This window comes from Neovison vison, chromosome 13, assembly GCF_020171115.1.
Source record: "Neovison vison isolate M4711 chromosome 13, ASM_NN_V1, whole genome shotgun sequence".
NCBI lineage: Eukaryota > Metazoa > Chordata > Mammalia > Carnivora > Mustelidae > Neogale > Neogale vison.
In genome coordinates this window covers 118,970,834-118,982,892 of record NC_058103.1, presented here as the reverse complement: position 1 = coordinate 118,982,892, position 12,059 = coordinate 118,970,834, and the positions used below count along the sequence as shown (strand labels likewise).

General features: G+C 36.4%; 1 protein-coding gene across 2 annotated transcripts in view; it reads right to left on the bottom strand.

Annotated features, from left to right (window-relative positions):
* Positions 1-12,059, bottom strand: part of SCAPER (S-phase cyclin A associated protein in the ER) — a 569,517-nt gene that overhangs the window by 55,831 nt on the left and 501,627 nt on the right. For both annotated transcript variants that reach the window (XM_044231262.1, XM_044231263.1), the window contains exon 27: positions 689-844. In XM_044231262.1, coding sequence (XP_044087197.1) covers positions 689-844 — 156 coding nt within the window. The remainder of the gene's footprint in view (positions 1-688; positions 845-12,059) is intronic.

Sequence of the window (12,059 nt, the reverse complement as noted above, 5' to 3'; positions counted from 1 at the left end):
ACTGCCTCAGGGCAGACTGTCTCTCCTCTGATGTCCTGCCTGCTGCTCCCTGCAGTATATTCAATAAAATTTATCTCCTTTGTTATGCCTTGGATGAATTCTTTCACTACCCATGCTACTGGCCTCCACCTAGTCACGCTGTCTGTCCTACACATTGGTCATATGTAACTTCAGGGAGCTACTGTTTTTGGATGGCTCCCTTCCCTTATACATGAAGGTATCTTGGAGAAAGAGGCAAAAGGGGGAAAATAAACAAACCTAGGAGACTGTAAATAAAGCATGTGAACACAGTCACGGACGCTAGGAGGCTGTGCTGTATTGCACTGAGGGTCTGGCTTGATCTGGTGTAGGCTTTGTTACTGACTCACTAACTCAAGGAAAATCACTTGCTTCCCCTGAATTTCAGTGGAAGTTAGGACTGGATGCTTTCTAAAATCTCTTCCAGCAAAGATAGTTAAGTGTATGATACCAACAAGAAAAACAGACTCTGACAGGAACATGTAGCCAGGGAAAGACAAGAACGCTAAGGCTAGTCTCAATATGGGAGACCAATAAGGACAAAGGCAGGGCAAAGAAGAAAAGAGGCCAAGATGACCACTTGTATCCCTATGAAGTGACCTTAAGATGGGCAAAATTTAAGAGATCTTTCCAAAGTTGAGTCCAGACTGATATCAAGTAGAAGCCTTACCTTCTGGTGACAGCAAAGCACAGCATGCACATTCCATGTAAGAGTTCTGCAGCGTGCTGCAGAAACATGGCCATCTTGGGATTCTCATCCACTGGTCCTTGCACCGAGAGGAAGCAGCCATGAAGCTTGTTGATCAGACCTATGTTCACCACGTAGCTAGATGTAGGAAGAAACATCTGCATTATCAGTCTGCATGGGCTGGCAATATCTTCAAAGATAAGTTTGAAAAAACACAGGCTTAGACCCCTCTAACAAGCAAACAACACAGGTCTGGGTAAAGCATCTCAACTAATAATTTCCTTAGATTTAGTCCTGAATAATCAGCTATTTCTGTAAGTGATTCTTTTCCCTCTTGGTTAGTCTGATCCTATTCTTCAAGAAAGATGAGTGAAAATAATTATGTGATCATTTTTAGTGGTCTAAAGAGCCTGTCAATAGTTAAAATGACTTATAATTACCTCTACACTTTTGAAAAGCAATACTTTTTAAAGTACCAGACAGCCAATTCACTAGAATGAAGGGATTCAGAAAACAAGATGATGCTACCCAGATATACTCTTGTTACAACCCAAATTTCTAATGCCAAATGTAGGTTCTCTATTTTTCAAAACCTCATCTCACCATTAAAAGTATAACAGTGAGAATCTAATTGCTTTCTGTTATAAAAAGTACCAGTCTTGACAGTTGACAACAGCATTTAAGAAGTCACTTTCAGGGGCGCCTGGGTGGCTCAGTGGGTTAAGCCTCTGCCTTCGGCTCAGGCCATGATCTCAGGGTCCTGTGATAGAGCCCCACATTGGGCTCTCTGCTCAGCAGGGAGCCTGCTTCCTTCTCTCTCTGCCTGCTTCTCTGCCTACTTGTGATCTCTTTCTCTCTCAAATAAATAAAATCTTTAGGGAAAAAAAAAAGTCACTTTCATCTTTTCAGCCCAACAAACATCTTTCCAGAGCTGTTTGTTAAACTGGACCAAAAATAGTAGTTCTTTTATTAGTCTGCAAAGCAGCTATTATTGAAAATAGTATTTTAAGATTATGAATGACCTTGTAGATAAATCAGCCTTAGCTTAGAGATTTTATACTGATTCAGTGCTCTTGTATATGAAAAGAGCAGGGCTTTGAATATGGAGAAAATCACCAAGTTAACTTCTAGCAATAAATGCAAAGGAACTGATGCTTCCGTTCATATGTGCACTGTAATCCCCATCACTATTCATTTACCAATATACCTTTTTTGTAAAAGTAAGGAAAATCTGATGAATAACTCTATCTGGAGCTTCTTCTAAGTTTACTACTTAGAAGGTTCAATATAATGCCTCCTTTCTCCTTTTACATTAGGAAATATATTCACCCAGGCTACTCAACATCTCCTACAGTTTTAAAATTGGGAAGTATGAAATGATGACCACCAGATCTATTCTCTTGTAATGAACAAAACTGACAGATATATGCACACAATGAGGATATTATCATATTCTGATTTAATAGAATCAGACTAAAAAAATGGACTCTTACATTTGCACAAAACTTTTCAATTCAGAAGATGTTTTATATTAATCATCCCAATGAATTATCCCAACAATCCCATGAGAGAGCAGATAGTGACAGTTTGGTTTTTGTCCACCTAGCATATTCCCCTCTCCTATTCCATGTAGTCCTGGTGGGATTCTTAAAATTTGTGCTTTCCTACAACAGCAGAAGTTAGTATGTACTCCATGACAGTCACAGTATTCATCAGCGAAGTCATAACAACAAGTTCTAGGATGGTACATGACCTAAAAAGGACCAATCAGGATCTTCTGTGGGATTAACAGAAGACCATAGGATGAATCTCTTTTCTCTGGGGATATCTAAACTGAGAGATATGAACCTGGGGTTTGCTGGTAGCTAACTTACTTGTTACACAAATATATGCTTATAGGATGAAGCCAAGCAGAGACAAGTCGAAGTGAAAAAACAGACAAAACCCAGATGGTATAATTGGAGTCTTAGCATCTAGCTCTAAACATCTACCTTTGTTAGAAAAGCCATTTTACTAGCCATTTTGCTTAAGTTATTTCAGGTTAAGTTTCCAAAAGAGTTCTAACCAGAAAGTGAAAAAATTACTTTTTCTGATTATAAAAGTAATATAGGCTCATTATGAAAATGCATATAGCAAAGAAAAGCAGGAAAAAACAGAGTAAGTTTGCCATAATTTCACCAAAGACAGCTACAATTTGATATGTTTCCTTTTGTTTTTTTCTATTTGATTTTTTCCTCTATATGATTGACATTAAATTGAATTTTATTCAACTATTTTAGGCATTTTCTAAGTCATGAAAAGTATCTTTGTAAGCATTACTTTTTAAACCTTTAAAAACTGTATTATTGAAAAGTTTTAACATAAGCCAAAGAAAGACGGACTAGGATAACAAACCTCCATGCACTTATCATTCATCCCTGATCACCAACAACCATGCACAATCCTACCCATCCAGAACATCCACATCTTCCATTATGTATAAGCAAGTCTAAGTCATTACATAATTTCATTCATAAATGTTTTACTTTGTATCTCTAAAAAATAAGAACTTGAAAAAAAAATCCCACAATACCATTACATCTGAAAATAACAGTAATTCTTAGCACCATCAAGTAACTAGTATTCAAAATTCCAAAAGTATCACAAAGTCTTAACATTTTTGGTAGTTTTTTAAAAAATTAGCATCCAATTGTTTACTATATCTTTCTAAGTCTCTTCTTACTCTGTATGTTACCCCTCCATCTCTCTCTTTTCTTCCTTTGCAAATTTATTTGTTGAATAAATCTGGTTGTTTATTTTATAGTTTCCTGCAGTCTAAATCTTGCTGATTATATCCCTGTCATGTCATTTACCATATTTTTTTAAACTATGTATTTCCTTTAAAGTGATCTAGATTCTAGAGATCTGATTGCATTCATGAACATCTTTTTTTTTTTTTTTTTTAATGGGTGAGTAATTTCCCACCAGTGGAACATTTCTGGAGCTTCTGGTAGTTTTCAGTATCCATCACTATAAACCATGTTGGGATATAAATCCTTGCCAGACTTCAAGTTATTTTCTAGAAGTAGAATTACAGAGCCAAAGAGTATGCAGATTTTCAGAGTTTGTGATATGTACAGCCCTTACATTAAAAAAATCTTGAATCAATTTATAATCCTCCCTGTAGGATATGAGAAAACCACATTCAGTCTGTAGGGGCTGATATTACTATTCCCATCTGATAGATGAGGAAACTGAGGCTCAGGGATTGTGAAGTACTAGCCTAGTCAGGAGAGATATGATATCCTAAGGTCTTCTGACTCCTGATAAGAGTGTTCTTCCCATAAAATACACTCTTGCCTTACTGAGGTATGAGTTATTGTTGTTGTTGTTTTTCGGGGTGGGTGGGGAGGAGCAGAAGGAGAAGGAGAGAGAGAATGTTAAGCAGGGTATGAAGCCTGATGTAGGGTTTGAATCTCACAACCCTGAGATCATGATCTGGACAGAAACCAAGAGTTGGAAGCTTAACAGACGAAGCCACCCAGGCACCCTGAGGTATGAGTTTTTTAAACAAGAATGGAAAATATTTTCTCAGACCATTCCTGAGACTAATAATGACCACACAAAACTTCAAAACCACCTAGTTTTGAGATGAAAACGGCTTAACTGGATTTCCTGTACTGATCTTGAAATAGCCAGAAAGGAGGAAAGACTTCTAGAATGAATGAAGCAGCACAGAAAAATCAAACCAAACCATAATGAACACTATTGAGCGGGGGGTCCTTTCTGAGCAAGGTCTCCTTTGGTCACTGAGGGCCATCAATGGTGCCTACTGAGTCTGACCAATGTTTTTCTAAACTTCCTGGGTCCTGAATCTCTGCTCTGGCAATCTTTAGATGATTTGCCCATGAAGACAGTGAAACTAAATGGCTCTGAAGGATCAGTGCAGAAAAATTCATTTTGCCAACTTCACAGTTTTGAGGGAAGAATGTTGAATCTTCCAATGGATGCTGGGATCAGCAGCAACATATCTTTTACACTAACTGTTAGCCTGAAATTATAATGTTGAGACTGTTACCCATATACTAGATGTAAAAACTTTAACATGGACTTCTTAGAATATACATCCTGGAAGAGAGGCTGCTGTGAATGCTCCAGAGAAATGGGCCTCTCCATTTATTTTACCATTTGAAATTAAAAACGAGTCCCTCTGCAGCTTTTGCCACTGGAATGTGTAAGCTGCAAGATTATCTATCTCCTCTTCTTTGCCCACCTTTGTTCAGCTACCCTCTTTTGCCCCAACTGAAATGTCCAAAGGGTTCTATTTCTGAACTAGGTTTAGTAAACTCATGATATTCCATGGTTTCAACTATCCTCGATATGTCAATAACTCCCAATTCTCTATCTTTGGGTCTACTTCTTTTCTGAACTTCTTTCCAGAAGTTCATGGATATGTTCAAACAAAAACTCATCAACTCTTCTCCTGAAATCTGCCAACATTGTCTAATTGAATGTCACCAATTCATCCCATAAATGATGCAAGAGATGTGGGGGATAACTATTTGTAATCATGCATTAATCCACTCAATTATTTCTAATATATATAGATTATTATTAATATATTGATAATAAATATTATTATTATTTCTGATAATATATAATTTCTAAATATGATACTGATGCTAACCCCAAGGACCTCTTAGAGACTGACACCTAATAATTTCTATAAGAGGGATGTTCAAAGTAATACTACAGTTTAGCAGGAAGACCTAATTTTGGCTCAATGGGTCAGGTTATTTGGAGGTCTTCAAGTCTTTAAATGCATTCCCCAGTATTCTGGAGGTTGAGAGACAGAATTTGGGTCACATATTTTTGAGGGGCAGAGATCTAGCCAATGTAGTGTGTTCCAGCAGCAGTGAGCTCCTGGATGGAACAATATTAAGCACAATTCATGATACAGCAGCTCTTGATTTTGATAGAAATAGCAGCTTTTCAGTTTTGCAGTGCTCTTCTAAGAGTCATTTCCAGAGATCTAGTCTAGAACCTGCTATTTCAGTCCTTGTAACAATTTGGTAAGCACATAACTCCATGTATTAAATTCTTTCTGCTTAAAATAGTTTTGATGGTTTGTTTCCTACAAATGAATTCTGATTATAACAAAGGCCAATGAACAATATTCACCCTCACTAGTGATAAACACAATGTAAATGAAGATGACACAAAATGCCATTTCACACATCAGACTGGTAATTCATAAGTATGCTAACATAGAACACTGATAAAGATATGGGGAAATGGAACTGTTATCCTTTGCTGATGAGAAGTGAAGTTTGTATACTTATTTTTGGAGAACAATTTGGCATTACTTGGTAAAGTTAAACATGCATTTATCATCACATTCATAAATTCACATTATAAGCATGTAAACTCAAGAAACTCCCATTTAGGTGCAAGAAAAGAGTTCTACAAGGATGTTCACTACATCATTGTTTGAAATGCTGAAGAAGTAAAAATTACTGTCCTCAGGTGGAAAATGGATAAGGAAACTGTGAATCTATACATTTAAAAGAATCTGTAGAGCAGTTAAATGAATTAATCAGATGTATATGCATTAACATAAATAAATCTCAACAACATGTTGGGTGAAAAAAGTAGACAAAACAGTATGATGGCATTTATGCAAATTTTAAATACATGAAAAAATAGAAGGTAGATAATGTACTTTATGGATATCTATTTGATCTTTAAATACAGATGTACAAATAATTTATACATATATTTACAAAAACATACATGTACATATTTTTTTTCCAATTTATTTATTTTCAGAAAAACAGTATTCATTATTTTTTCACCACACCCAGTGCTCCATGCAATCCGTGCCCTCTATAGTACCCACCACCTGGTACCCCAACCTCCCACCCCCCTGCCACTTCAAACCCCTCAAATTGTTTTTCAGAGTCCATAGTCTCTCGTGGTTCACCTCCCCTTCCAATTTACCCTAACTCCCTTCTCCTCTCTAACATATAGACTGCTTATATATAAAACATACATACACACACACATATATATATTATAAAACCATGCATGGGAATGATATACACAAACTAATATAGTGATTTACCTCCTGAGAGGGAGTAAGGGGCAAAGCATGAAGATGGGAAGTTAGCTGCATCTGCAACATTTGGTTTTCTTATCAATAAGAAAAAAAGATCTAAAGCAATATAAAAAAATGTCATCATTACTGAAAAATGTTATCAGTTGGTACTTAGGTGTTAGGTGTATGAGACTTTTAATGTGCTCTTGAATTTGGTTTGCTAGTATTTTGTTGAGAATGTTCCCATCTACCTTTGTTAGGGATATTGGGCTGTAGTTCTCTTGTCTTGTAATTTGTTTTCTGGCTTTGGGTAATGCTGGCCTTGTAAAATGAGTTTGGCAGTGTTCCCTTCTCTTCAGCTTGTCTCGGAACAGTCTGAGAAGGATTAGCATTAATTCTTTAAGTGTTGGTAGAATTCACCAGTGAAACCATCTGGTCCTGAGCTTTTTTCTGTTGTGTTTTTGATTATTGATTCAATCTTCTTACTTGGTACGAGTCTGTGCAGATTTTCTATTTTTTTAATGATATATGGTCTTGGTAGTTGTATTTTGTAAGCTTTACTCACTTCTTCTAGGTTGTCCATATTGTTGGCATATAATTGTTCATAATAGTCTCCTATGATCCTTAGTATTTCTATGATATCAGGTATAATGTCTCCTCTTTTTTTTTTTTTTAAAGATTTTATTTATTTATTTGACAGAGTGAGATCACAAGTAGGCAGAGAGGCAGGCAGAGAGAGAGGAAGGGAAGCAGGCTCCCTGCCGAGCAGAGAGCCCGATGCGGGACTCGATCCCAGGACCCTGAGATCATGACCTGAGCCGAAGGCAGAGGCTTAACCCACTGAGCCACCCAGGCGCCCCTAATGTCTCCTCTTTCATGTATAATTATATTTCGGTCCACTCTCTTCTTGGCTGGTCTAGCCAAGAAGGTATTAAAGGTTTTGCTAATCTTTTCTATTGTTTTCCTATTCTTTTTTTCTCATTTATTTCTCCTTTAATCTTTATTATTTCCTTCCTTCTACTATCTTTGGGCTTCGGTTGTTCTTTTTCTAGTTTCTTGAGATGTAAAATTAGGTTGTTTATTTGAGATCACTGTTGTTTCTTGAAATATGTGTCTATCAATATAAAATTCCATTTTAGAACTGCTTTTTGCTGTGCAGTGTAAGGTTTGGCTTGTTGTGCTTCCATTTTCATTTGTCTTAAAATATTAAAAAATTTCTTCTTTGATCTACTGATTGTTCAGGACTGTGCTGTTTAATTTTCAGCTTTCCTCCCATTACCATTTTCTAGTTTCATACCATTGTGGTAGGAAAAGATACCTGATAAAATTTCTATGTTTTTAAATTTGTTGAGACTTGTTTTGTGACATAATATATGATCCATCCAAGAAAATGTTCCATGTGCACTTGAGAAGAATATATATTCTGCTGCTGTTGGATAGAGTGTTCTATGTATATTAGGTCCTTTGGTCTATAGGGTTTAAATCTGCTCTTTCTTTATTGATTCTCTGTGTGGAATATCTGTCTATTGTTGGGAGTGGGGTATTAAAGTCAATAACTATTATCATATTATTGTTTATTTCTTTTAGTTCTATTAGTATTTGTTTTATATATTTAGGTGCTCCAGAGTTGGGTACATAAATATTTATCACTGTTGTAACTTTTTAGTAGACTGACCCCTTCATCATTATACAATGACCCTCTTTGTCTCTTTTTAGGTTAAAATCTATTTTGTTTGATATAAAAACAGCTACCCCTGCTTTCTCTTAGTTACCATTTCCTTGAAATATCTCTTTCCATCCTTTCACTCTATGTATGTCCTTAATGCTAAAATGAGTCTCTTATAGGAAGCATATTGTTGGATCTTGTTATTTCCTCCATTCAGCCACTCTATGTGCTTTGATTAGAGAATTTAATCCAATTACACCACTAGTAATTATTTATTAGTAAGGACTTACTATTTTGCTGTTTTTTGATTGTTTTTGTACTTTCCTTATTCTTTGCTTTTCTTGCTGTTTTCCTTTGTGATCTGATGACTCTTTGTGGTGGTGTGATTTGACTCTTTATAATAATCTTTTGTGTATCTACAACAGGTTTTCCTTTGTAGTTACCAAGAGTCTTAAATAAAATATATTTATTACATCCTACTTTAAGCAGATTAAGTTTGACAGCATATAGAACCTTTATGCTTTTACTTCTTCCCTGCTCACATTTTAGGTTATTGATGTGATAACTTATATTTTTTATATTTTTATTTATATTTTTTATAATTTATATTTTATATAATTTATATTCTTAATAATTTGTTTTTATATTTTTATAAAAATAATTTATATTTTAATAAATAACTTATATTTTAAATAAATATTTATATATTTTGTAAATAACAACTGATATTTTTATATACATAAAGTACATATTTTATATATATTTTAGGTTATTGATGTAATAATTTATATATATTACATATTTTTATAAAATATATATATTTTAAAATATGAAGCATATTTTATATTTTATAATATATATTTTTACAGGTTGATATAATATTTATATTTATATTTTTATTTTTAAATAATATATATTTATGTATAAATATAAAAGATATATTATATAATTTATATTTTTATAATTTATATATATTAATTGATGTAATAATTTATATTTTTTAATGTGTTTATCCAATAACAAATTACTGTAGTTATGGTTAATTTCAACATATTTGATTTTTAACCTGTAAACTAGGGTTTTAAGTGAATTGTGCACCACCATTACAGTATCAGACATTCAGACTTTGTTTATATGTTTGCTATTTCCAGTGACTATTACATGTCCATGTGTTTTTGTTGTTATCCTCCTTTTTTTTTAGCTTGAAGAGTGCGCTTTAGTGTTTCTTGTAAGGCAGGTCTAATGATGGTAAACTTCTTCAGCTTTCGTTTATTTGGGAAAGTATTTTTTCCCTATTTCTGAAGGACATTATTACCAGGTACAGTATTTTTGGTTGGCTGTTTTTTCTTGCTATATTTTGAAAGGTGGTGCCTTGATGTTGGACAGGGCTGCAGGCTGCACTCTAGGTAGGCTGCTGGCTGTACTCTGATGTTGGGCAAGTTTGCCAGCTGGGTTCTCTGGTTGTGAGGGGTTCCCAGCTATATCTCATAGTTGGATGGGGCTATAGGCTATGCTTTGAGGTTTCTCAGGGTCACTGTTCAGGCTTCCTGTTTATGTGTGGGGCAAGAAACTATGATCAACAGTTGGGTAGAGATGCTGGCTTGGCTACCTGCCTATGCACAGCTGTTGGATAGGCTTCATGGCTTCCTGGGTTCTTTGGCTGGTCAAGACCCGAGGTAATGCTGAGCAGCTGGGCAGGGATGTCAATTTGCTCCCCTGCCTGGGTGGGACTCTAGAACAGGCTCTACAGCCAGTACAACCTGGTGACTAAGGAACCAAATCAGGGAGAACTGCCAACCAAGCTCCTTGTCCAGATGGGACTATTGGTTTATGTCTATGAATGGGAAGAAATCCTATCTGTGATAGCCCTACAGATTCCCCCAGTGATCCTCATGAGGCAAAACCCAAGTGGGCCTCTGAGGGAGTGTCCCAGTGCCCCAGGGGAGCTGGATGTTCACTCTGGGATCTCTTTTTGCACTGGACAAACTATAGGCTTAGCAGGACCCTCTCAGTGTATGTAGCACTGTGCCAGTCTGCGGGAGGGGTGACGTGCAGAATGTTAGCTCTTCCTTTTCCCTTCTAATGCAGTTCTTCTTGGTCCCTGGTGTTCAGGGAGGTTTACTTCAGCCTCACCCACCCTCAATTTCTAATATTTTCACAATGGCATCTTATCTACAGATAGTTGTTAGCTGGTCTTCCTGTGAGGGGAACTGCAGTTGGCAGGAACCTATGTTGCCATTTGGTCAGTGACACAGTCAGCTCTACAGCAGAGAACTAAGGTCTTGTAAATAGGGACCTGCCCCAAGGAACTAGTACTGCTCCAAATAAGCAGAGGCATTACCTATGGCCCTGTGCTAGCACTTTCATAGTAGGATGGTTGGTAATGTTTTAGTACATTCCATCCACATCTCAGCAAAGTTCTGAAGGTGGGATTGACAGCAATCTGAAGGCTTAAAGTCCAAGATCAAAGGGCTGACAATGTTGGGCTCCTCCGAGGACTCTCTTTGGTTTTTAGATGTCTTCCCTTTTGCTGCCTCTCCACAGTTGTCCCTCTGTACATGTACCTAGTATTCTTAAAGTATGAAGGCTCAATTGGGTCCACTCTCTTCTTGGCTAGTCTAGCTAAAGGTTTGTCCATTTGAAGGTTTGTTAATCTTTTCTATCATTTTCCTATTCTTTTTTTCATTTATTTCTGTTTTAACCATTATTATTTCCTTCCTTTTACTATCTTTGAGCTTAGGTTGTTCTTTTTCAAGTTCCTTGAGATGTAAAATTAGGTTGTTTATTTAAGATCACTGTTGTTTCTTGATATATGTATCCATCAATTGGCTCAATTGAGTTGCTGTATAAATATTGTATAAACCTATGATTACTCATAGGTAATCTTTGGGTAGGTCAATTTGGCAATATGGATAAAAAACCTTAATGCATATTCTTTTGACCTAGAAATTCTACTTCTTAGCATTTATTTTAAGAAAACAATCAGTTTGACTTATTTCACTCAGCATAATCTCCTCCAGTCCCATCCATGTTGATACAAAAGTTGGGTATTCATCCTTTCTGATGGATGCATGATACTCCATTGTATATATGGACCATATCTTCTTTATCCATTCTTCTGTTGAAGGGTATCTTGGTTCTTTCCACAGTTTGGCGGCTGTGGCTATTGCTGCTATGAACATCGAGGTACAGATGGCCCTTCTTTTCACTACATCTGTATCTTTGGGGTAAATACCCAGTAGTACAATTGCAGGGTCATAGGGAAGCTCTATTTTTCATTTCTTAAGGAATCTCCACACTGTTTTCCAAAGTGGCTGCACCAACTTGCGTTTCCACCACCAGTGTAAGAGGGCTTCATTTACTTATGGAGCATAAGAAATGACACAGAGGACACTGGGAGAAGGAGAGGAGAAGTGAGTTGGGGGAAACTGGAGGGGGAGATGAACCATGAGAGACTCTGGACTCTGAGAAACAAACTGAGGGTTTTGGAGGGGAGAAGGTTGGGGGGTTGGGGGAGCCTGGTGATGGGTATTAAGGAGGGCACATATTGCATGGAGCACTGGGTGTGGTGCATAAACAATAAACCTTGGAACAGTGAAAAAAATAAAATT